Source organism: Pezoporus flaviventris, unplaced genomic scaffold, assembly GCF_033815535.1.
Source record: "Pezoporus flaviventris isolate CSIRO_AGI_PZ_B2104156 unplaced genomic scaffold, CSIRO_AGI_Pfla_v1 ptg000383l, whole genome shotgun sequence".
Classification (NCBI taxonomy): Eukaryota; Metazoa; Chordata; class Aves; order Psittaciformes; family Psittacidae; genus Pezoporus; species Pezoporus flaviventris.
In genome coordinates, this window is record NW_026892930.1 from 318898 (window position 1) to 345064 (window position 26167).

The following is a 26167-nucleotide window of genomic DNA, read 5'->3' on the forward strand; positions in this document are numbered from 1 at the left end:
CCCCCCTGAGCCTTCTCTTCTCCAGACTGAACCCCTCAGGTTCCTCAGACCTTCCCCATCACCCCTGTGCTCCAGGCCCTGCACCAGCTCCGCTGCCCTTCTTTGCCCCCCTCCAGCACCTCAATGTCTCTCTTGTAGTGAAGGACCCAGAATTGAACCCAGGATTCGAGGTGCGGCCTCAGTGCTCAGTGCAGGGGCACAACCACTGCCCCGGCCCTGCTGCCGCACTGGTGCTGATCCAGGCCAGGATGCTGGGAGCTTCCTGGCTGCCTGGGCACAAGCTGCTCATGTTCAGCTCCATCAATCAGCACCCCCAGCTCCTTTCCCATGAGCAGTTTTCAGCCCCTCTTCCCCAAACCTGGAGCATTGCAGGGGGTTGTTGTGGCCCAAGCGCAGGACCCTGCACTTTGCCTTCTTGACCCTCAACACATTGGCCACAGCCCATGGATCCAGCCTGCCCAGATCCCTCTGCAGAGCTTCCTACCCTCCATCCCCCACCACACCTCCTTGGTCTTTTGATGGGACATCCCAAATTAGGCAACCCCCACTCTGGGGCTGGCCCCCCCAACTCACTGATACCAGAGATGGGGGAGCTGGGGTGCCCCATGGGGTGTGGTTTGGGAGCAACAAGAAGCAATTTGGGGCTAGGTGGCATTGGAGGGGGGGAGCAGCTTTTCTGGGGTACCCTCAGTTGGGGGTGGGTGTTTGGTGGAGCCCCTCCAGGATTTTGGGTCCCTGGGTTCATCTGGGGGGGGCCAGGGTGATGGAAGGGTGTGGGTGACTTTTGTGCTGCCCCAGGCCCCCACTTGGGGGTCCTGCCTGCTTTTGTGCTGCTTCAGGGAGATTTGGGGTTACCCTAGGATTTAGGGAGCACCACGATTGCTTTGGGTGCTTCCAGGGCCCTTTGGGGTGCAGCGTGGTTTTGGTTTGCCCCTTCATTGGGGTGCCCCTTTTGGGGGATCCACCCCCTCTGGCCCACTTCATTCACTACTGAACCAAAAGCAATGTTGGGGTCCCCCCTGTGTGTTCGCATCTTGATGGGCCCCCAGGGCAGGTGTTGGGGGAACACCACTTTTTGGGACACCCCTTTTTTATCAAGTCTGTGCCACTGTGCTGAGCCGGGGCGGCTTTGGAGCTGTGGGCTTTGGGTCTGGGGGGATGCAGGGAGGATTTTGGGATTCAGGCTGGTCCCCAGAACTCTTCAGGATGGCTCAGTTTTCTGAGGGACTCCCCGTCTACCAAGAATGGGGGGTCCATCAATCCCAGGGCAGCCGATTCTCATTGAATGCATTGTAACCTTAAATCTTACACTAACAACAGTGTGTGCGCCTCTAGCATAGGAGAATAGGCCAAATTGTTCTACCTTACTAACATGTAGAGAGAAAGGAAGGTTTGGCTGATGGGGGAAGGAACATCATGGGACTGGTAACACCTAAGGAGACAGTAAATAAGACCACGGATGCCAGCCTTCAAGACAGCAGAGCGGTGCCCAGCGTGGGGCGAGACCGGAACAGAGCAGAAGCAAGGACATAGCAACTGCTAACTGGGCACTAGGACCTTGCGAGCTTGAGCAAGCACTGAGGTCATTCAGTAAACACAGTGAGGAAGACTATCGGTGCCCACCAAAGACCCCACTCAGCAAGAAAGCGCATGCGTAATTAGGATGCAAATATTAGAACCAGTTGTTGGAAAAGCTGTGAATATGCATGAGTATGTTAAATATAGAGCTGCTGTCGGCAAGTACCAGGTGTGCTCACCCTTGTGAAAGGATTCCTGTGTGCACCCAGCGCTGCAATAAAGAATGCTGCTTTCTGAAAGTCCAAATTGAGCCTTAGGGAGTTTCTCTGACCGACTTTTAGGGTAACAATTTGGTGCCTGAACAGGGACACTCAGCCGTGTTTCCCATGGATCCGGGGAGTCCCTGGGACCTTCACGCTGGCATCGGGGGAGTTTGCCTGAAGGACCAACGCGGGACCTCGGGGAGACCCCGATTTAATGTCTTTAAAAAGGCATTCTTTTTGGCCCCTTTCCACGTAAGGCAGAGAGGGACGCCCTGCGCGGTGGGTAAAAGGCAGTTTAGTTTTGGTTGTCTGGACTTTGGTATTTGGTGGAGGTCAGGATCATGGGTACCACTGCCTCCAAAGGGGGGTTTGAAGAAATCCCCACTGGGTTGCATTTCACAACACTGGAAACAAATCGGTGAACCCCTGCGTAGTTCAGTCACTCGGGAGACCGGAACAAAGCGGTGGAGCCCCGAGGGGTTCGGTTACTCAGGAGACTCTGGTAAAATACTGTCACATGTCATTCTTGAGACGAGAAGGAAAGTGGGATGAAGCAGCTTATGCAGAAATGTTTTTTACTTTGAGATATCATCTGGAACAGCAAAAGGATTGCAGTTTTCATTTTGCGCTCCAGGACCTGTCAGTATTGTCCTTGGAGAAAGACAGTAAAATTTGCTTAAATGCTATTGGTCTTTGTGCACCACAGGGCAGTTATGCACTAAACATCTGAGGAATGTGGAGGAGGATTTGGATTTGATGGTAGGCCCCTGGAGAAGGGGTATTGTGAATAATGGGGCTGAAGGTGCTGACAATGAGGATCAAGCACAAGCACCAGCACAGGCACCTGAGATATAGGGGGGTCGGGCTGAAGGATTTTGCCTTACAGCAAGGCAAACTAGGGGAAAATGAGGGGAAACTGTGACTGCACCTTTAAGACAAGCTGTGCGCAATGATGGTCTGCTCATGATGAAGATTCCCTTTACCATTATAGATTTCAAGAGTTGGAAACAAGTGGCTGGTAATTACACATCATGCTTTCAGAGTGTTGACAGAAATACGATTATTCGTACGGCTCGGACCCCAGTAGAGCAACAAATAACAGCAGGCACAGCGATAGGTACAGTGAATCTTCACATTCCTACCCCCAATCCTAACTGGGACAGGCAAGCTTTGAAACAATATCGGAGGTAGATTTTAGTCAGTACTAGGAATGCGGTCCCCAAGGCAGTGAGCTGGTCTAAGCTATATGAAATAAAGCCAGATGTAAATGAATCAACTGCTGGATTCATGGGAAGATTAAAAGAGGTGATGTCTAAATATACTAATATTGATCCCGAATCAGAGGAAGGAAGGAAAGAGTTAGGCCAGTTAACAAAAAGTCAATCCAAGGAAAACATAAGGAAAAAGGTACAAAAGCTTAAGGGGGAGGACCAATGTGATCTGGTAAAAATAATGGATGTGGCTTTGGAGACTTATCACAATCGGACCAATATTGCTCTGGTGCAAGTTCTCTGCAATGGTTCAAATGGTTCAATGGTACTGGGGAGGGCTTTCAGTCCCTGATTATTAATATATATATTATTGATAGAATTAATATAATTATTAATATAATACAATATTGCGTTTTGTGGGTTATAGTGTGTCAGGTTTCAACTAGGAATCTGTTAATATATATGCAGGAGTGTCGTGGTTTAAACCCAGTCAGGTAATTCGTTCGCTCACTTCCCCCTCTTTCTTGCCCTCCCCCTGCTCTCGGAGGGACGGAGAGGAGAATCGAAAAGAATGCAACTCCCACGGGTTGAGATAAGAACAGTTTAGTAACTAAGGTATAACACAGATCACTACTGCTACCACCAATGATAATAATGATAAAGGAAATAACAAGGGAACAGAATACAACACCTCAGCACCAGCTGACCGATAACTCGCCCCCCCAAGCCCGACCAAGCTCCGACCGATACCTCCTCCAACCCTGCAGTCTCCCAGCCCTTCCGGCTAACTCCCAGTTACATCCTGGGCATGACGTGCTGTGGTATGGAATAGCTCTTTGGTCAGTTTGGGTCAGGTGTCCTGTCTCTGCTTCCTCCTGGCTTCCCCTCCTCCCTGGCAGAGCATGAGGCTCACAAAGTCCTTGGCCAAACCAAAACATCGCTATCAGTTCTGTTCCCAGGCCGAAAGTCAAAACACTGCACTACACCAGCTACCAAGAAGGAGAAAAATGACTGCTACTGCTGAACCCAGGACAGGGAGCATAAGATAAGCTCCAGAGTAAAACTGGAATCTTTAGGGGAAAGAAGAGAGAGAAAAATTGCTGCCTGTAGCTATCCCCCAAGAAAAGGAAGGGGAGGAAACAAGGATTACATGGAAAGGTTTGTGAACAGACTCCACAGGTTGCACTCAAAGGGAAAATGCCCTCAGAATCAAAATAAACACCGGAGATTTAGTGGAACGTCAGGACAGGCAGAGAGAATTATTACTTTAGAGGAAGACTGAGGAGGAGTGGGGGAAGATTTGATTCCCAGCCCAGCAGAGCCCCTGGCTACAGTTAGGTTGGGGAATGAGAAGGTAAAAGTTCTTGTAGAAACAGAAACTACTTATTCTGTTATAAATACTTGTAAAGGGCAATTAAGCAAACAAACAGCTTCAGGCACTGGTGCCACAGGTGGAGAGGAACCCAGCCTTCCTTTACATTTGAGAAACTGGCAAACAGATGTTGACCCATAAATTCCTTTGCATGCCTGAGTGCCCTGTGCTGCTATTGGATAACAGCACACTGAGTAAATTACATGCAGCAATTAGGGTTAAAGAAAGAAAATTCAGGTACATGTTCCTGATGAAAAGGCTGTGGAGGAACGAGTTTTTATGTTACAGAAACCAGGTACTGAGCCGGATATCCCAGAGGAAGCGGGTGTATCTGCAAATATGGGCTGCCAGAGCACCAGGACAATCACGAGATGCAGCAGCAGTAACTATTCTTCTAAAACCAAACATCACACTGCTAAGACAGAAACAGTATCCTATAAAACTGGAAGCAAGAAAAGAACTAGAGCCTCTAACAGAAAAATGTATTGAATACATTGGGACAAAAATGGTCTGTATTTGTACTTCACATGCTAATAACCACTCTGGAACAGAAAAGTAGTCAGTGGCTTTCCCCAGGCAGGCTGCGCTTCTATGACAAGAGGACGTAGAGTTGAAAGTATCAAACCTTTAGAACCAGCAGTGGTTTTGACAACAGATCCAGAAGCAGGAGAGCTGACTCACAACTGTTTACAGACCATAACATAATAGAGCTAAACCAAACATAAGAGACACTAAAGCCCTGCATTCCTCCTCCCCCAACACATCAGCACAGAAAGCTGAGCTGGTGGTGCTACTGAGACTTCCGAAATTGTCAGAAAGTCAAAATTTGCTTTTAAGGCACATCAGTTTGATAACACTCCAGTGAATATCGGTAATCACATTGCTGACAAAGCAGCCAAAGAAGCTGTGGGTGGGGACCTTTCATTAATATTGCCTCATCAGTATCAGAGCTTGGATAATGAAGTTCCAAGTTATCAAATAGAGGATGGAAAATTACCTAGTCTTAGGAGCCAAGAAACACGATGAAGGATGGTGGGTTACACCAAACAGGCAAGTAATAGCTGCCCAACCTCTTATGAGAAGAAAACCACCAGGCAACACAAGGGGGAACAAAATCAATGACTGAGGCTTTAAAGCTCCAAGTTCTGAGTATGCAAATGACTGGAATTATAAAAGTGTTATAAAGAAGTGTGAACCTCGTTTACGATGCTAAGAGGCCCCCCACCTGGAACAACAAAGGCAATTGTCCACAAGACTGCTGGCAAGTGGACTTTACAGAACTGCCACAGCGTTACAGGCTCAGACATATATGTGTGTGTGTGTGTGTGTGTGTGTGTGTGTGTGTATGTGTCTTAGTTTTTCTGAATGACTTTAACGGTAACATATGTATTATCATTACAAATTATACACACTAATATAAATGCTTTTATGCCCGGTGGGCCCTGACACCTTCTCATCTCCTCTGACACCAGCAGCTCCTGCACACAGACGGCTCCTGCTTTGCACCCACAATGTGTTTGAGGCCAACACTAAAACAGGATTGCAAAGTCAAAGAACACGTACCTGGATGCGCAGGGCAGCCACGGGAGATGCAGCCTCCTGAGAGAGGGGTCTCTTCTGCAAGGCTCTCGCTCCTTAAAGAGCCCACGCTCACCGTGGAGGCCCCGTCACAACGGGCAAATCCACAGCGACCGCCACGGCTTGGTGATGGCGGCAGCATCGTGCCCATGGCCACTGGGCACCCAGGGGTTGGGACTGGGTGAGCTTTAAGGTCCCTTCCCCCCCAAACCAGGCTGTGACCGCGTGACTGCAAAACACGATCCCCATTTGGCTGCAGAAGAGCTCTCAGCACCGAGTCAGGCCCAGGATCAGGGGCAGACATTTGTGCAGAACATCCTGTCTCTGCTGCTGGCCTCGGCAGAGGCCCCTGCAGCCCCCTGAGGGCAGGTCAGGCCTGGAGAACAGCCAGGATGGAGGGCAGCACCGCCACCTCCTCTGAAGGAAGCCCAAGGGCTGAGGCTCTGCAGTCTTTTTCCTTTCCTCTCCTCTCCTTTCCCTTCCCTTCCTTTCCTTTCCCTGCAGCACCCTTGGCTTTCAGCCCCACAGCAGAGCCCTTCTGCAGCCGCTTCTCAGCTCTCGTTGCTCGCTGGCAGCTTCCCGAGGCAGTTGTGCCTCTGCCGGAGCCAGAGCAACGGCCCAGCCCGTGCTGCGCTGTGTGGGGCGCTCCGATGGCACCATCGAGTGAGTGCAGGGCTCGGCAGCGCTGGCAGGAGCAGAGCTGTGGGGCCTGACCCTGCTCCCGGGGCAGACGCGGGTGAGCTCCAGCCCTCGACAGGATCCTCCGCCTGCACCGCCGCCATGACAGCGGGCGGCGCGGGGGGATGACGTCAGAGCCGGCGCCACGGAGGGGATGGCGGGAAGGGGCCGGGCGCGCCGAGACTGGGGGGAGCGGAGGGGGGGGGGGATGTGGAAAGGAAAACGTGGGATGGGAGCGGGATGGGAACGGGATGGGAACGGGATGGGAGCGGGATGGGAGAGGGATGGGAGCGGGATGGGAGAGGGATGGGAGCGGGATGGGAGAGGGATGGTGACGCGCGGATAAACTCCACAACTTGTTAGAAGTTGTAAAGTAGGTATGCTTTTATTCAGCGCTGAGACGCACGGGGATAATTCCTCAAAGTCATGCGTACCTCAGTGTTGTTTCCCTCTACATTTATCCTCTAAAGTTATACATATTCAGAAGGTTGCACAACACGCCTATACATATTCATATCCTATCCCCGCTTCGTATTATAATGAGCCAGAAGGTCCTCTGCGCCTGCGCATCGCCCCCTCTGGTCATGGGCAGGGGTCTCAAGATGAAGTAACTGAGTCTTCCTCCTGTGGGTAGGGGTCTTCAAGATGAAGTAAATGAGTCTTCCTCTCCTTGCACTTTTCACCTTTCAGTCTTCACATACGGCCTCAGGGTTTGGCCCGGTATCCCAGCCATAAACCATCTGCTTCTCCCCTTGTTAGTAGATTCAGGCCTCTGCTTTTCCTTATCAATAGCTGCTTACCAATAGGACCAAGTGTCTGCTTTTCCTTATCAATAGCTGCTTATCAATAGGACCAAGTGTCTGCTTTTCCTTATCAATAGCTGCTTACCAATAGGACCAGGTGTCTGCTTTTGCTTATCAATAGGACCAGGTGCCTTTGTTCTGCTCAGCAGGCATTTACAACAGACAATACTTTTGTTTAAGCAAGCAAATTCCTCTAACCCCCTTGTACAACCCCCCTGTACAACCCCCTTGTACAATATCCCTGTACTACCCCCCTGTACATTGGTCAACCCTCTGTATCAATGGGAACGGGATGGGAGCGGGATGGGAACGGGATGGGAACGGGATGGGAGCAGGATGGGAGCGGGATGGGAACGGGATGGGAGTGCGATGGGAACGGGATGGGAACGAGATGGAGCGGGATGGGAGCGGGATGGGAACGGGACAGAGTCGGGATGGGAAAGGGATGGGAGCCGAGATGGGAACGGGATGGGAACGAGATGGGAGCGGGATGGGAGTGGGATGGGAACGGGATGGAGCCGGGATGGAAGCAGGATAGGAAAGGGATGGGGCCGGAATGGGAATGGGATGGAGCGGGATGGGAACGGGATGGGAGCGGGATGGGAGCGGGATGGGAGCGGGATGGGAACGGGATGGAGCGGGATGGGAGCGAGATGGAGCCGGGATGGGAACGGGATGGGAGCGGGATGGGAGGGGGATGGGAGCGGGATGGGGCCGGGATGGAGCAGGATGGGAACGGGATGGGGCCGGGATGGGAACGGGATGGAGCGGGATGGGAGCGGGATGGGAGGGGGATGGGAGCGGGATGGGGCCGGGATGGAGCAGGATGGGAAAGGGATGGGGCCGGGATGGGAACGGGATGGAGCGGGATGGGAACGAGATGGGAGCGGGATGTCAGTAGGATGGGAACGGGATGGAGCGGGATGGGAGCGAGATGGAGCCAGGATGGGAGCGGGATGGGAACGGGATGGGAGCGGGATGGGGCCGGGATTGAGCGGGATGGGAAGGGGATGGGAGCCGGATGGGAGCGGGATGGGGCCGGGATGGGAACGGGATGGAGCGGGATGGGAGCGGGATGGAGCCGGGATGGGAACGGGATGGGAGGGGGATGAGAGCGGGATGGGGCCGGGATGGAGCGGGATGGGAACGGGATGGGAGTGGGATGGAGCGGGATGGGAGCGGGGTGGGAACGGGATGGGAATGGGATGGGAATGGGATGGGAACGGGATGGGAGCGGGATGGGACCGGGATGGAGCGGGATGGGAACGGGATGGGAAGGCGATGGGAGCGTGATGGGGCCGGGATGGAGCGGGATGGGAACGGGATGGGAGCGGGATGGAGCGGGATGGGAGCGGGGTGGGAACGGGGTGGGAGTGGGATGGGAATGGGATGGGAACGGGATGGGAGCGGGATGGGAGCGGGATGGAGCTGGGATGGGAGCGGGGTGGGAGCGGCATGGGAGCGGGGTGGGAGTGGGATGGAGTCAGGATGGGAGCGGGATGGGAAAGGGATGGGAACGGGATGAGAATGGGATGGAGCCGGGATGGGAGCAGGATTGGAACGTGATGGCAGCGGGATGGGAGCGGGGTGGGAACGGGACGGAGTCAGGATGGGAACGGGATGGGAGCCAAGATGGGAGCGGGATGGCAGCGGGATGGGAGCGGGGTGGGAACGGGACGGAGTCGGGATGGGAACGGGATGGGAGCCCAGATGGGAGCGGGATGGGAACGGGATGGAGCGGGATGGGAACGGGATGGGAGCGGGATGGGAGTGGGATGGGAACGGGACGGGAGCGGGATTGGAACGGGATGGAGCCGGGATGGGAGCAGGATGGGAACGAGATGGGGCCGGGATTGGAACGGGATGGAGCGGGATGGGAGCGGGAAGGAGCCGGGATGGGAGCGGGATGGGAACGGGATGGGAGCGGGATGGGAGGGGGATGGGAGCGGGATGGGGCCGGGATGGAGCGGGATGGGAACGGGATGGGAGCGGGATGGGAGCGGGGTGGGAACGGGGTGGGAGCGGGATGGGTACGGGATGGGAACAGGATGGGAGCGGGATGGGAGCGGGATGGGAGCGGGATGGGGCCGGGATGGGAGCGGGGTGGGAGTGGGATGGAGCCAGGATGGGAGCGGGATGGGAGCGGGATGAGAACAGGATGGAGCCGGGATGGGAGCAGGATGGGAACGGGATGGAGCCGGGATGGGAATGGGATGGGAGCGGGATGGGGCCGGGATGGGAACGGGATGGAGCGGGATATGAGCGGGATGGAGCCGGGATGGGAACCCGGGATATGAGGGATATGAGCGGGATAAGAGCTGGGATGGCAGCGGGATGGAGCCAGGATGGGAACAGGACGGGAACGAGATGGAGCGGGATGGGAACGGGATGGGAGCAGGACGGGAATAGGATGGGAACGGGATGGAGCGGGACGGGAACGGGATGGGAGCGGGATGGAGTTGGGATGGGAACGGGATAGCAATGGGATGGCAACGGGATGGGAGCGGGGTGGGAACGGGATGGGAGCGGGATAGGAGTGGGATTGCAACGGGATGGGAGCAGGATGGGAATGGGATGGGAAAGGGATGGAGCGGGATGGAGCGGCGGGATGGGAACGGGATGGGAGCAGCATGGAAGCGGGATGGGAGCTGGATGGGAGTGGGATGGGAACAGGATGGAGCCGGGATGGGACCGGGATGGGAACGGGATGGAGGCGGGATGGGAGCGGGATGGGAACAGGATGGGAATGGGATGGAGCCGGGATGGGAGAGGGATGGGAACAGGATGGAGCTGGGATGGGAGCGGGATGGGAACGGGATGGGAGCGGGATGGGAACAGGATGGGAGCAAGATGGAGCGGGATGGGAGCGGGGTGGGAATGGGATGGGAACGGGATGGGAGCGGGGCAGTGAGGGGCAGTTGTGGGTGTTGGGGATCACTTGGGGAGCACATGGGGCAGTTGTGGGTCTGGGGCTGACTGGGGTGTCAGCTGGGAAACAGTTGTAGGTCAGGGAGATCTCTTGTGGGGACGTTGTGGGTCTGGGGAGTCACTTGGGGGTCACTTGGGAGGCAGGTGTGGGTCTGGGGAGTCACTTGGGGGTCACTTGGGAGGCAGGTGTGGGTCTGGGGAGTCACTTGGGGGTCACTTGGGAGGCAGGTTTGGGTCTGGGGAATCACTGGGGGGTCATTTGGGAGGCAGTTGTGGGTCCGGGAGGCCACTAGGGGGGCAATTTTAGGGCTGAGGGGATTATTTGGGGGCAGTTATGGCTCTGGGGGTCACTGGGTAAACACTTGGGGGGCAGAGGTAGGTCTGCGAGCCCTCTTGGCGGGCAGGTGTGTGTCTGGGGGGTCACTTGGGGGCAGGTGTGTGTCTGGGGGGTCACTTGGGGGCAGTTGTGGGTCTGGGGGGTCACTTGGGGGCAGTTGTGGGCCTGGGGGTCACTTGGGGGGCAGTTGTGAGTCTGAGTGGTCACTTGGGGGGCGGTTGTGGGGCTGTTGTAGGTCTGGGAGATGACTGGAGGGCAGGTCTGGGTCTTTGGGGTCACTTGGAGGGCACTTGTGGGTCTGGGATTTCATTTGGGGGACACTTGGGGAACTGTTTTTGGTCTGGGGGTCACTAGGGGGTCACTTGGGAGCAGTTTTGGGTGTAGAAGGTTACTTGAGGGTCACCTGCGGGCAGTTGTGGGTATGGGGAGTACCCACAGAGCATGAGGCTTGGTTTAGAGAAGCCTCACTGCTCGTCAATGAGGTTGCAGTAGCGGCAGTGTCTGCCTCAGGCATTGGAGTAGCCCCGTTGCTGTGACTGGCACTGCAGCAGCTGCTGTGCTTGTTGCAGTGGCTGGAATAGCTGCAGTGTTTATGCCTATCGTTGCCATGTAGTAGCCACTGTCCCAGTCACGGGGGTTGCAGTAGCCGCAGGGCTTCTGGCTGCCAATGAGAAGCTGCAGTGCTTGTGGCTCGCACTGGAGAAGCCTCACTGTTGATGTGGCTGGAATACCTGCAGTGCCTGTCTTTGGAGTTGTAGCAGCCACAGCACCTGTCCTTGGCATTGGAGTAACCCATGGGCCTGTCGCCATGGTTGCAGTAGGCACAGTTCTTAGGGCTTGGGTTGGAGAAGCCTCACTGCTTGTCGATGAGGTTGCAGTAGCGGCAGTGTCTGTCTCAGGCATTGGAGTAGCCCCGTTGCTGTGGCTGGCACTGCAGCAGCTGCTGTGCTTGTTGCAGTGGTTGGAATAGCTGCAGTGTTTATGCCTATTGTTGCCATGTAGTAGCCACAGTCCCAGTCGCAGGGATTGCAGTAGATGCAGGGCTTGTGGATGGCAATGAGAAGACGCAGGTCTTGTGCCTGGCAGTGAGAAGCCACAGTGCTTGTGGCTCGCACTGGAGAAGCTTCACTGCTTGTTGATGTGGTTGGAATACCTGCAGTGCCTGTTTTTCGAGTTGTAGCAGCCGCAGCACCTGTCCTTGGCATTGGAGTAACCCATGGGCCTCCTGCCATGGTTGCAGTAGGCACAGTTCTTAGGGCTTGGGTTGGAGAAGCCTCACTGCTTGTCGATGGCATTGGAGAAGCAGCAGCGTTTGTCAGTGGCGTTGGAGAAGGCACAGTGCTTCTGGGTAGGGTTGATCTAGGCACTGCCTATGTTGCAGGCCTTAGAGTAGCACCATTGCATCTTCCTAGAGTTGGAATGGCTGCAGAGCTTAAAACTGGTGGTGGAGCAACTGAAGTGCTTGTGCCTGGGGTTGTATTAGTCACAGTGCTTGTTGATGTGGCTGGAGTAGCCACAGTGCCTGTCCTTTGCATTCAAGTGGCTGATGTGTCTGTCACGGTACTTTGAGTACCCGCAGAGCATGAGGCTTGGTTTGGAGAAGCCTCACTGCTCGTCAGTGAGGTTGCAGTAGCGGCAGTGTCTGTCTCAGGCATTGGAGTAGCCCCATTGTTCTGGCTGGCACTGCAGCAGCTGCTGTGCTTGTTGCAGTGGCTGGAATAGCTGCAGTGTTTATGTCTATCGTTGCCATGTAGTAGCCACTGTCCCACTCACTGGGGTTGCAGTAGCCACAGGGCTTGTGGATGGCAGTGAGAAGCCGCAGTGCTTGTGGCTCGCACTGGAGAAGCCTCACTGCTTGTTGATGTCGTTGGAATACCTGCAGTGCCCATCACTGGAGTTGTAGCAGCCACAGCACCTGTCCTTGGCATTGGAGTAGCCCATGTGCCTGCTGCCATGGTTGCAGTAGGCACAGTTCTTAGGGCTTGGGTTGGAGAAGCCTCACTGCTTGTTGATGGGTCACTGGTGTTGGAGAGGCTGCAGTGGTTGTGGCTGGCACTGGAGTAGCTGTAGTGCTTCTGGTAGGATTTGCAGTAGCCACAGTGTTTGTGCCTGGGGTTCTTCTAGCCACTGCAAATGTTGCAGGCCTTAAGAGTAGCGGCAGTGCTCCCTCCTAGAGTTGGAATAGCTGCATACCTGGAAACTGGTGGTGGAGAAACTGCAGAGCTTGTGCCTGGGGTTGGATTGTTTAAAGTGCTTCTTGATGGGGCTGGAGTAGCCACAGTGCCTGTCCTCTGCATTCAAGTGGCTGATGTGTCTGTCACGGTACTTTGAGTACCCGCAGAGCATGAGGCTTGATTTGGAGAAGCCTCACTGCTCGTCAATGAGGTTGCAGTAGCGGCAGTGTCTGTCTCAGGCATTAGAGTAGCCCCGTTGCTGTGGCTGGCACTGCAGCAGCTGCTGTTCTTGTTGCAGTGGCTGGAATAGCTGCAGTGTTTATGTCTATCGTTGCCATGTAGTAGCCACTGTCCCACTCACTGGGGTTGCAGTAGCCACAGGGCTTGTGGATGGCAGTGAGAAGCCGCAGTGCTTGTGGCTCGCACTGGAGAAGCCTCGCTGCTTGTTGATGTGGTTGGAATACCTGCAGTGCCCATCACTGGAGTTGTAGGAGCCACAGCACCTGTCTTTGGCATTGGAGTAGCCCATGTGCCTGCTGCCATGGTTGCAGTAGGCACAGTTCTTAGGGCTTGGGTTGGAGAAGCCTCACTGCTTGTTGATGGGGCTGCAGGAGCAGCAGTGTGTGTCACTGGTGTTGGAGAGGCTGCAGTGGTTGTGGCTTGCACTGGAGAAGCCTCACTGCTTGTTGATGGGCTCCAGGAGCAGCAGTGTGTGTCACTGGTGTTGGAGAGGCTGCAGTGGTTGTGGCGTGCACTGGAGTAGCTGCAGTGTTTGTGGCTGGGGTTGTCGTAGCCACTGTATACATAGCAGGCCTTAGAGTAGTGCCATTGCTCCTTCCCAGAGATAGAGTAGCTGCAGAGCTTAAAACTGGTGGTGGAGTAACTGCAGTCCTTGTGCCTGGGGCTGGATTAACTGCAGGGCATGTTGAATTGGGTCGCACCAGCCACAGTGCCTGTCCTCGGCGTTTGAGTGGCCAATGTGTCTGTCGCTGTATTTGTAGTACCTGCAGTGCTTGTGGCTTGGGTTTGAGAAGCCTCACTGCTTGTCTCTGAGTTTGGAGTAGCCACACTCTTTTTTTTGCCCTGGTTGGAATAGCAGCAGTGCATGTTGCTGGAGTTGTAGCTGTAGTGACAGTCCTTGCCATTGGAGTAGCCACAGTGCCTGTCGCTATTGTTGGTGTCACCGCAGTGGTTGTGGCTGGTGTTGGAGTAGGTGCAGTGCTCGTGGCTGGTCTTGGAGTAGCCGCTTTGTCTGTTGCTTTGCTGTCAGATCTTGTCTCTCCTCACTGCAGAGCGTGAGAGACTGAATCAGCCTTGCTCAGGGTAAGTGCTAACCAGAAACCACTATACAATCGGTGTGTTACCAGCGTTATCCTCAGACTAAAGCCCAACCTCACCACTGCCCCAGCTACAAGGAGGAGATATAACTCTTATGAGGTGTCCCTCTGACACCTATTGCTCTCCAAAGAACCCAGAAACCAATCCTCACAAGCCCCCCAATAACTGCAAAACACCCCCAAAACACCCCCCAAAACACCCAATCCCCCAAACACCTCCCAAAACACCCAACCTCACCAAACTCCCAAAACCCCCAAACACCCAAAACCACCAGCTCTTCGGAAAACCCACAAAGTCCCCCCCCAAAAACAACCCCCAAAACCTCAAAGTCTCCAAAAAATCCCCACAGGCCCTCAAAATCCATCCCAACCTCCCAAGAGCCCAAATCCCCACCAAAATACCCAACCTGCCAAAACCCCCAAACCCCACACTCCCCCCAAGAGGCACCCCCAGCTTACTTGCCCAGCTGCTGGCTCAGCCTGTGAGGGTGGAGGGCGGCTGTCTCCTGGGGCAGTGGATGTTTGCAGCCAAGGGTGGTTGAACACATCGTCCAGGGATGGCCTGTCGCGAGCTCTCATGGACAAGCACCACCTGATGAGGTGCTGGCATTCTGGGGAGAATCCGGGAACTGCCGCTCAGTTGCAGGAGGCTCCTGCCTACCTTGTGCCACCGTCCGCAGCGCCCAGGCCTGGGTGCGCTCAGAGCTGCACCCAGACCTCCTGCTCCATGACTCGGTTTGGAGGAGAGCAGGATGGCAGGACATGGGCCACCTCCTCCAGCTGACCAAGGGAGATCAGCTGCCACCCCCTAAACCCCGACCTTCCCCTGCTGCTGCGAAGCCAGGTACCTACCGACAGAGATCCGGCGCTGGAAGAAGAGCTGCCCGCTGACGATGTCCTCGCAGCACCGGAAGGGGAGGACCCCGCACACCATCTCATACAGCAGCACGCCCAGGGACCAGATCGCCGCCGGACGGCCGTGGTAGCAGCGCCAGCGGAACCACTCCGGCGGGTAGTACAAAGGTGTTCCTACAACAGGATACGGGCGCACCTCATTAGGCAGATGCCGCCTGCTCCTGGATTCTCGCCCGCGGATCCCCAGGGATGCAGGGGCTGCACCGGTGGCGCCACGGACGTGGGGACGCACACTCGGTGTGACCCGCCACCTCGTCATCAGCACGTGACTCTTGTTCACAAACTGCCCGGTACGGGAAGCACCCTGGGCTGTGGGCTCACCGCTAAATTTGGTGTAGACCGTGTCCCTGAGGAGGGTGCTGCAACCAAAGTCAATAAGCTTGACCTCTCTGGTGGCCAAGTTGATGATGATGTTCTTGGGCTTGATATCCCTGTGCAGGACACCGCGGCTGTGGCAGTGCCGCACAGCCACCAGCACCTGGAGGAAAATGCCCCGCGCCAGATCCTCGGGCAGGAACCTCCGTTTTTTGATGAAGTCAGAGAGGTCCTGCGATGGCTCCGGACGCTCCAGAACCAGCACAAAGGAGTGGGGCAGCTCAAACCAATGGAGGAGCTGGATGATGGCACTGCAGCCGGAGCGCACCTTCCTCAACATGGCTATCTCCAAGGGAATGCGAGTGCCGCTGGGCTGCAGGGGGACCACGGCACCGTCAGCAGGGCCGATGCTGGCCCGGGGCTCCTGTGCCTCCCTGCCTGGGATGCTCTGATGCCCTCCTGCAGGTGCCCCCCGCAAGCCCCAGGGATGCTCTGGTGCACCCCTACCCGGCCCGTGTCCCCTGGTGACTCCACACCCACTCCCCTCTCGCCGTCCCACTTTCCCCCCCGCCGGCCCCACCGGCTCACCCCCACCCGCTCTGCCCCGCACTGTCCCGGTGGCCCCGCGCACTCACCCGCTCCCCCCACGAGGAGATGCGCTCCCGAGCCACTTGTTTGATCGCCACCTGCGAGCCAAGGGCAGCGCTGGGCTGAGCTGAGCTGAGCCGAGCCCCGCCACCTCCCCGGCCCGCCGCCGGGCCCGCCCTTACCGGGCTGTTGTCACACAGGCGGAGCCCCGAGTACACGGACGCGAAGCCGCCTCTCCCCAGCAGCGGTCCCACGCGGTAAAGCCGCTCGAAGCTCTCCTTGTCGTGCCCCGTGCGACAGACGCGGCCGCTGTCGCTGCGCGCGGGGTCCCCGCCGGCCCCCACCGGGCGCTCCGGGCCGAGCGGAGCCGCATCATTCCCGGCCTTTCCCGGCCGAGGCTCCGCGGCGCGCCGCTCCCCGCCGGTCCCGGAGCGCAGATAGGCCGACGGGTCAATGCGGGTCAGGAGGAGCACGGGCACCTTGCCCGACCGCGCTGCCGGTGACGGCACCCCCGCAGCAGCACCGCGCTCCGGGGTCTCGGGGGTCGCGGCTGCCGGGAGGCTGCGGGGCGGGGAGGGAGCGGGCGCTCCGCCGCCGGTCCGCGCTCCGCCGGGCACCTGTGGGTGGTGGCGGCCCCCGGCCGGCCCCAGGCGGGGCGGGGCCTGGGGGCGGGCCGGGGAGCGCCAGGGGCCGGCGCTGCCTCGCCAGACCCAGACCCAGCGGCGGCGGCTCGCCCAGCGCCGCCACTGCCAGTACCGGGAGAGGGGAGCGGTGCCGCGAGCCCCTGCGGGGGGACGCTGGGGGGACGGGGGAGGCACCATCGCGGGGAGCGGCGGAGGGCGGGCTCCGGACCGCCGAGAGCTGCCGCCGCCGCCTCACCTGGTGCTGCTGCCGCTGCTCCTGCCCAAGCCGCTGCCGCTCAGAAGCCGCTGCCGAAGTCGCTGCCGCTCAAAAGCCGCTCAGAAGCCGCTCAAAAGCCGCTGCTGCCGCCGCCGCCGCAGCCTCGCTGTCAACGGCTCTGTCCACGCGCGCCCCGGGCGCCCGCTGCCACCGGGCGGAGCGGCCGGCGGGGGGGGTCTCGCGGCCGCGGGAGCCCGGGGAACGGCGGAGCGGGCCCTGCCCAGCCCCGCGGCCGGGCTCGTGCGCCCCCCGCCCGGCAGCAGCATCCCCGCGGCCGAGCCTTTGGAAACTGAACCTGAGCCTCGGGACCCTGCGAACGAGGCTTTAGAACTGAAACCGGAGGCTTTGGGAAGTCACAAGGAGGCTGCGATTTACTGCTTATTTTATCCCCTTTTTCCTTTCCACAGAGGTGGATTGAGGTGAGATTGTGATGAACACATAAATGTATTGGCTTTCTCAAATCATAGGTGTGCTCACGTGCAGGATATAACTGTACGAGTTTACAGTAACAGAAACACAACACGCTAAAGATACCAGACAGACAAGTTAAAAAGGTTCAGATCTCTTGATCTAAATGGAGTCACCTAGCAAAGGAATTTGTAAAGGTAAGAGAAGGTGGGGGGTGAAGCTTGGTATAAGGAAAGCTAGTGCCTGGAAAACATAGGGTTAAAGTACTGTTTAGCTTAACTTAGGCTGTAGAAAGAGAACAGTGTTTATGTTGTAAGTCTGGGGGATGTCGTGGCCCCACTTAAACATGAGTTAATTGTTTCACGCTGGTCTCCTAAAGTAGTTTTAAAGAGCAATGTTTGTGTTGTAAGTCTGTGGTGAGATAACAGGCTTTAGTGGCCCCACTAAACATGAATGAGTTATTTCACACCATCCTTATCAGTTAGTTTGGAGACAGAGCCTCCCAAGGCTCTGCTAGCTTGGGATACTCCTTGTCTGCCCATCCTGCAATAAATTTTGCAGGAAGGTCACGCTGTTTTAAATCCTTGCTAGTTATCAGAATAATTACAGATATAGCTGGTTGTGTGGTTGCTGGGGGGTCCAGGTGTGCCAGAGGTGAAAAGTACACCGTGAGGAAGACTGCTTACTGCATCTTGAAGACCCCTGCTCACAAGAGGAAGACTGTTTACTTCATCCTCAAGCCCCCTGCTCACAATCACCACAGAGCAGTGCGCAGATGCCAAGAGGAGGAGACTTGTGATGATAAATTCTTGATGCTAGTTATAATATCCTCCGCCTATATGCAGGAATTATGAATATGCATGTAACTAATGTAATACTGAAAGTATATAAACCTGTACCAAATGCTAATCCCTTGCGCCTCTGGCTGCGGTCAGGCGCCCAGCGCTGTCGCTTTTGCTTTCTTGACTTTGTCCCTCACTAAACCCTCGTTACCTCGTTTAGAGGAGTGAGTTCGTATTTCACAAGCTCTCAGGAAGCTCTTCCCTGTGAGGTTGCTGAGGCGCTGGCGCAGGGTGCCCAGAGGAGCTGTGGCTGCCCCATCCCTGGCAGCGTTGGAGGCCGGGTTGGACACAGGGGCTTGGAGCAAGCTGCTCCTTCCATGTGGAAGGTGTCCCTGCCCGTGGCAGGGCTTGGAGCTGGAGGAGCTTTAAGGTCCCTTCACCCCAGCCCATCCGGTGCCTCTGGGATCCCATGGGGGGCGGCTCCTCCATGAGGAAAGGCCCCGCCCCTCACGGGGGTCCCGCTGCCCCCCCCTTCCCCGCCCACTGCCCCGTGCGCATGTGCCGGAGGCCGGACTACAGGTCCCAGCGTGCCCCGCGCGGGGGAGCCGTGCGCTGATTGGCTGCGGCGGAGGCGGGCCCAGGGCGTGAGGCGGAGCTGCATCCGGCAATGGCGGCGGCAGAGCGGGAGGAGGTGAGGGTGAGCGGGCGCGGCGCGGGTCTGGGGGGCGCTGCAGAGCCCGGGGAGCGGGGCTGGGGGTCTGCGGCCCCCCGAGGCTCTGGGCAGTGGGGCCGGGCGCTGCGGGGGAATGCGGGGGGCGGGTGCGAGCGCTGGGCAGTGGGGCTGCGAGATGGCTGGGAGTGTGGGGTGCTGCGAAGCCGGGGCATGGGGGGCTGGGAGCTGTGGGGGTCCCGCAGCTTTCCGGCCCTGGGGATGGAGCGGGGCTGTTGTGGGGGGCCCTGGGGGCTGTTTCCCCCCGGGGGGGGAGGTGCTGCTGGGGCAGCCGATCCCCGGCACCCGGGGGGGTTGTGCAGAGGTGTCGTTGACTCTGAGCTGGGTTTTGGCTCCTGGAGCGGGATGGGGAGCAGGAAGGGAAGGATGAAAAACCCGAGGGTGGAGATAAGAACAGTTTAATAACCGAAGCACAATGTACTAGTGCTGGTGATAGTGATAATAATGATAAGGGAAATAACAAGAAGAGAGAAAAAAAAAAAAAGAGGAAAAGGAAAAGAAAACCCAAGCCAATAAACACAAGTGATGCCCAATACAATTGCTCAGCACCCGCTGAGTGGTACCCAGCCCGACCCGAGCAGTGATCCTTCCCTTCCAAAGAACTCCCCCCAGTTTAGGTACAACTAAAACGTCAGTGTGTTGTCAGCATTGCTCTCGGAATAAAGCCAAAGCGTTGCTCTCAGTGTGGTTTTCAGCAGCCCATTGTACCATTTCCATTTCAAGTCTCAGTGTGTTGAGAAGGGCCAGAACCTCTATTTGCCCTGCTGCTGATTTCCCCTGGTCATCGAGCTGAAGGCTTTAGATGTGGGAGCAGTTGATCTAGGGTTTGTTCATGTAATTTTATGCCATCTAAAAACTAAACGGAGTTTCTCTCATTAAAGCTCTACAAATGCCCTTTAAATCCTAGCGCTTTTAATGTGTGAGATAGCTGTGGATGGCCCAGTACAGAGGCTACGCGTACAGCACCCTACAGTACAAAATATGTATGACCTTCCTGGTCAGTGCGTGCGGCTGAAAATGAGTGTGCTGTCACAGGAGGTTATTTGAGGATGAACTGGAAATGTTCCAGGCCTTGTTTCTGGGGAAGTCTCTCGTTCCCAGGTTGTCCTGGTGCTCTGTGGACAGGCTCCTGGCCATGTGTTGTCTGTGCAGGTGTCCGGGAGGCTCCGTGCTTCGTCACGGAGTCGCGTCCTGCACTGAGGTGACTCTTAGTTACTGCCGTAGCTCAAGCACAGGTTCTCGCCAACGGCTGCAGTTGCTGTGAGTGCTGGTTTTTGTAAACACGTTTTTTTTTCAGGGGATTTTCTCTTCTGGGAAACGTTTGCATGGGATTTCTATAGTTAAAAAAATACACAACTGCTTTGTTTTCCCCCTCTGCTTGCCTGTGGTGAGTAGGAAGGAGAAGGAGAATGCCTGGCAGAGACGGGTAAAGAAGAGAAAGGGGAAGAAACAAGCCCAGAGAAGCAGTGCGAAAGATGCCAGTGAAGAGCAGGGAGAAGAGAAGCAGCAGCCTCCAGCAGGTCAGGCGAGAAAGTGCCCCTCCCAGAGCAGCGTCCCAGAAAAAGGAAGGCGGCGAGAAGTTGGAGTCTCAGGTGAGCCTCCTGCTGAGGGAATGGGTCGTGGGTTTTGGTGTCTGAGAAGTTGAAGGGTGAGAAGCAGTCTCTAGGTTCAGGCAGGCCTCGGTCAGACACAGCAGTGGAGCAGCTATTTATTTAACGTTTGTGCACAAACGGGTGTCCTGGCAAGCAGGCACACACAGCAAAGGCAGAACTTTGATTTGTATTTCCTTTCCCATCCTCACGTTCCCTCCCTTGTTACCCCACTGGTTGGGGACTCCAAGGTTTACAGCCTCTCTGACGTGTACAATCTACGTGCTAACTGTCCCGCCTCTGGTTACACCTCCCCTTACTCAGTTTCGTACACCCCTTCCTCTTACTTCTTTCTTTCTGTCCTTTTAGGGTTTGATTTCATAACTCTCTGGCAGGCACATGGTACCCCAACTTACTGCTTAACTACAGCAGCAGTTTGCACCGGCTTAGCCCCAGTCCCAATATTGCAAAGTCTTAGTATTACAAAACCTTAATATTGCAAAGCCTCATCCCAAATGTGCAAACCCAACAGTGTTTCTCTCTCATGCGTGATTTTTCCCAGCAGGGAGCCTGCCATTCTCTTTTCCCAGAATCATAGAATGCTTTGGGTTGGAAAGGACCCTTCAAAATGCACTGGCAAATGCATTGTGTCCCTTTCCAAATGCTGCAGTAAGCATTACTGAAGGCAATTCCATAGAACAGGGCAGTTTGGGAGGTGGCCTTTTTTCTTGCTTTCTGATTGCACTGACATTCCTTACCCTTCTCTACCCCTAGTGTGTCTTCTTTCCTTACAGCTTGGGTCTCACAGTGCCCAGGCAGGTTTGTGACCTACATTGATACAGTGCCCAGGCAGGTTTGTGACCTACATTGATATTCAGGCTTCCTACAGATACAAACCCGATCAGTGGAATTACTTGAATCAGTTCTGCAGACCTGGTTGTAAGAGTCCTCACAAGGTCTGTGTGTATCAGGAGGAGATGGAATCCATTTTGTTTCTTCAAGCAATGTGTAATAAGCATGATTTTACTGAGCTACAGCAAAGCTTTGAATTATTCTGATCTCACCGTATAAGGAGTTGTCCCATACATACGCTTTGACAGTGATTTGGTCGGGGATGAAGGTCTTGTATGCACATCCCATCCCTAACTCTTTCAGTGATTACTGTTTCCTTAAAGAGTATCTGCAGCTACCCGTGTGGTTGCAGTACTGTGAGAAGTATCCTTTAGTACTTAAGTACCCTGCAGCAGTCGAGCAGAGTGTCTCAAAGCAGTTCTTAAGGCTCCTGTTATGTAGAGCTCCTCAGTAATTTAGCTAGGCAAAGAAGTCTTGTCTTTCGTGGAACTGATTTTGGACTCAAATGTACTGTGTGATTTCTCCCATCTCTAAACCACCTTGCACTAAAGCTGTGTTAGTTGTGTTAAATTCTTACTCTTCTTTAGGAGAAAAGTAAGGGGGAGGCAAGGAGCGATTGCCCAGTCCTTGCTGCTTTACCTGCCGATCCAAAGTGAAGAGGTCTTTTCTTTTTTGTCACTAGAAAAGTAAAGAATAGTCTTTTCCCAAATCCCATTGAGAGGCTGGATTCTCACATCATGAATGTGTCTTGCAGCTTCAGCAGTCAAATTTGGGGAGGAGGCTACAGAGTCCAGTTTGGGGCATTTTCTCAGAGTGGGTGGGAAACAAAACGCACGTAGTTAATTCTGCTATGTATTCAGCATTCCCGGTTTTTCCCTTTTCAGTCTGTTGCTCAAGCTCTACGTGATGAAGGTTGTCCTTTGATGATCATTCCAAGCAGGCCTTGTGAGTGGTTCTATTTCTTACACACATCTTAGCAGACTGTAAGCGTTCACATGAAATCACAGCTCCAGCCTGAAAAGTGTTCTGTGGCAAGGTCACGAGGAGCTGGCTCTTACCTGGCAGTGGCCTCCATTCAGTTTTAAACAGTTTGAAAGTATGAAGCTTTATCATCATTTTTTCTAGGGAGCCATCCATGGACACTTGGAGTGTGATTGGGTCAGGCTGAGCTCTTTCTTGCTCTTGAATCATTCCTGATAAGAAGTGGTTTACGGTGCAAACTCTTCCTTCCAGAACATGTGAGCACCCAACCGAACCCAAGCCAACCTGTTGGCAGGAAGGAAATGCCACGACTGCAGGAAAGCTCCTCTGGGCAGCTGTTGAAGTTCAGGTGGTGCTTGAGCCCAGTTAACCGGGCAGCTTGCTTTTCAGTGCTGCACATAGTGCTGCCTATGGAGGGTGGCAGAGGAATTAAGGGGACAAAAAGCTGGTTTCATCACTGTGGTCAGCAGGTGCTTTTGAGTAGACAGGCAGAGGCCTCAGAGCTCAAGAGTGTCTGTCACTGACCTAGAAGCTCATGCAAATAAGGAAGTGCTGTTATTTTTTTCCATGCTTTAAAATAGAGATTGTGGAAAGCAGGCCCAGGCTGTCAAAAAGAGAAAATAATGGATGAAGTGATAAAGAATTAAAAATCTGTATGAAAAATGATGTACTGACCCAAAAGACAGAAAATCATTTGCAAAGAAGTTCTTACCTTCTTTTTGCCTACAGCCAGAGGTGAAGATCAGAGAGGGAAGAAAAGAGACAGGTTAGTTAAGTGTTTCCTGAGAATAAGTGGGGGAGTAGATATTGCAGACTGAATATTGAGCCCAGGCATCAGTGCTTATTAGAACCTGATAAGGAAAGTGCAGAACCAGTAGATAAAGGTGACGTACAGCTGGTAGGAGGACTGACCTACTCTTCCCTTTGGAATGAAACCAAGGATTTGGTGCAGCAAAGAGCAGGGCAACATAAATGAGTATGTGAACGTCTGTCCTTGTCTCTCTCTTTTATAAACTCCTCCTCTCTCTGTCTTACCCATAGTTTCTGTCTTTTTTTCCATTGCTTCCTTTTTCCATTGCTTTCCATTTCTGCTTTCTTTTGGTATTTTGAATAGTTCTTAAGAGATGCTTCCTGGACTTCTCCATGAAGAGTGGTGTGCTGGCTGTGGCAAAGCAGACTACCTTCAAAGATGGAAGAGGGAAAACATGAAATGTAACCGACCTCAGGAGAGCTGCAAAGTAGGTTTTACCTTTCTTAAGTGCTTGTGTGTTGGATTCTGAGACTGTGAAATAATTTAGGAATTGAAAAACAAAGATCAGAATCTGTTGTATCAAATGGCTGAGGGTACCCGGATGAGATTTCCTGGTCGATGGTTTCTGTGCCTGAGCACTTGCAAAGTTCCAGTAGGGAAAACCAGCACTGTGGTATGCAGAAATGAGCAAGGAGCCAAAAGCTTTAGTGTTCCTCAGAATGACTGTCAGTTTTTAAGACATTCCACTTGGTTTTCCTGGCAAAAATTAATAGCAAGGGAAGTTAAAGGAGGTTCAAATTGAAGTCTTCATGCAGCAGGACTCGGGCCAGCCAGTGATGGCCTCAGCTCTTCCTTCCTACAGCAGCCTTCCTAGTACTGTGGATTGTCCTAGTACTTTTGCATCTCACCTCATCAGCACGCTCCTGTTTTTAGCACACGTCTGAAGGTCAAAAGGCAACGTCCTGGGCTCTGATGCCAGACAGCACCTCCCTTGCAGATGGACAGCAAGCATCTCCAGTGCTGGGTAGCAACTCTCCATCCTCAGGCAGTCTGGAGCACAGGGGTACCTTTTCTTACCTCTCGATCTGAGGCTGCCGCATTCTAGCACCTTCCCAGCAGTGCTAGCACCCGCACCTTAGGAAGTTTCCTTCTTCTGGCATCTACAACTACATTGTTTGTTCTTTGACAAGATGATTCTTCATTTCTTCTTAGGAAACGTTAATACGGGCAAGCACTTTGCAGGCTAGGAAAACAACTCCAAGAAGTCCTCCTTTTGCTTCACTGAGCTGTTTTCTGCTTCTCTGCTATTAGCAGTCTTGTCTTTTCTCAGCAGCATCAGTAATATCCTGGATGCAAGATCAATTGGAGTAAAAAGTTTTGAAGACTATGCTATTTCTTGGTACTGGATTTTAATGTAAGATTCTAATGGGTAATTTTATGTTTTTCCAAACTCACTATGGAATGTGTAGGGAATTGAAGAATTGACCACGTACGTGGTTGTTACCAAACCTACTTTTAAGTTTTGCCATAATGTTGTTATGGTTCTGTATGTGAGGTAAGGATAGCACAGCATACATGCATACAGTATGGTGTGGAGTAGCTTTTGAATATCCTACCAGGCAGAAAGCCAAGAGGTGCTGCTGTGTTCTGTTGCAGGACCCATCTGCATGGTAATTCCAAACCTAAAAATTCTTGATTACGAGACTTTCAAACCAGTTGCAGTTGCTAAATGTCGTGAGTATCTATACAAAACACATCCCAATTTCCAAATTGAAACTAGCAATATGTAGTTAAATTCATTGTAATACACAAATCGAGTGCAGCAGGCAAAGCAACTTAAAGAACAAAAACTGCTGAACAGAGTTAGCTTTATCTTGCAATTCTTACTCAATAATGAGCAATTAGTAAAAAATGCAGCACCAAAACAAAAGAAGTAGCTATTTTGCTGCAGCAGATCTGTGAGTATATATGCCTAAATGACCGTTCTCTCTCGATCTGTTATTGAAATCAGACGTATGGTGAAGATTCTCTCAAAGGAGATACTGCTCGACAGATGGGCTGGAGAGAGACTTGACCATTTTCTGAAGAGACTTTCTCCATACTGAAGCCAGTTTCCACATTTCAAATAGGATACTTTTATAAGGGATTGTTGTTACTTTTAAAGTAGTTGGGTAGAATTTTCCTCACACTTTTCACCAAATGACAGCATGCATCCAGTGATTTCTGGGCAAACATATGAAAGTGCCAGAGTTTGGGTGATGAGAGTGAAGGCCTGATGGTGAAAGGAGGTGGGATGAAAAATCTAATATGGAATTGCTCTGTTCTTTTTATCCTACTCCCAAAGAACTGCTGCTTTCAAGGCTCAGTTTAAGGGAAGCACTCTATTAATGACAGTTGTTACCATGTATTCATTCAGTTTTGGTGTTACTAGAGCAAATCTGAAGCTAACCGTAGATAAAGGTATCTTACTGCCTTGAAGAAGAGAGTCAGGAACTCCAAAATGACAGTGCTTTTTTTGAGGAATGCATTCTGAATTTCAAACAAGCCATTCAGAAGGGAAGCACGCATCATGCTGGGAAGCCTCTAAGGGGCTAGGACTTAAGACCAGTTTACAAAGGCTTAACTAAATAAACTGATGTTCTTTTTCTTGTCCCTCTGCCCGTCTGGCTTAGTTTGCCCGAAACATCCGGTTTTGATTGTTTGTGGTCAGGCTGACCCTTTTGTTATCTTTAGTCACTGGCTAAATAAACTGGGAACGTTCAGAAGAGAAGTTCCTGACCACAGGGAAGAAAAGGGTTTCATTTCTTTTGAGTCTGTTCTAACACAAAATTCTGATGTAACACCTCAGAGTTGTAGAGAAATGAAATGTTCTGTGAAGCGTCTGAGCTGGATCTTTGTTGGATGGAACCATTGTTCCCACTGCTTTATTTGCATTGCTTTAGAAGAAACCCGCTGAGTAAAGGCCTTTTGCAGTCATTCTTTCCTTTCTGACTTGCTTTCTGGGAGTGAAATGAAAGCAAATGTTTCCTTAGCACAGACTTGATAAAGACACTGGAGGTGTCCATCCTAGGGGTCCCACTGATGGCTCTGAACAGGTTCTTTTTATGGCTCACTATGCCCTGATCATTTTCTTCTCCGGTGGGTAGAAAGGATCACG

At 53.7% G+C, this 26167-nt stretch overlaps 1 protein-coding gene and 2 long non-coding RNA genes across 3 annotated transcripts in view; 1 reads left to right on the forward strand and 2 right to left on the reverse strand.

Annotated features, from left to right (window-relative positions):
• The window catches only part of LOC133263625 (uncharacterized), a 341489-nt gene that overhangs the window by 234634 nt on the left and 80688 nt on the right, over positions 1 to 26167 (forward strand). The window lies entirely within an intron of this gene.
• Positions 1 to 26167, reverse strand: part of LOC133263626 (uncharacterized) — a 267777-nt gene that overhangs the window by 134249 nt on the left and 107361 nt on the right. The window lies entirely within an intron of this gene.
• LOC133263629 (serine/threonine-protein kinase pim-1-like) lies at positions 1180 to 16271 on the reverse strand (the record flags this gene model as incomplete). The annotated part of the gene is made up of 4 exons (XM_061443468.1): positions 1180 to 1235; positions 15319 to 15802; positions 16065 to 16115; positions 16200 to 16271. Coding segments are annotated over 4 exons (663 nt in total), but the record flags the coding sequence as incomplete, so codon positions are not given.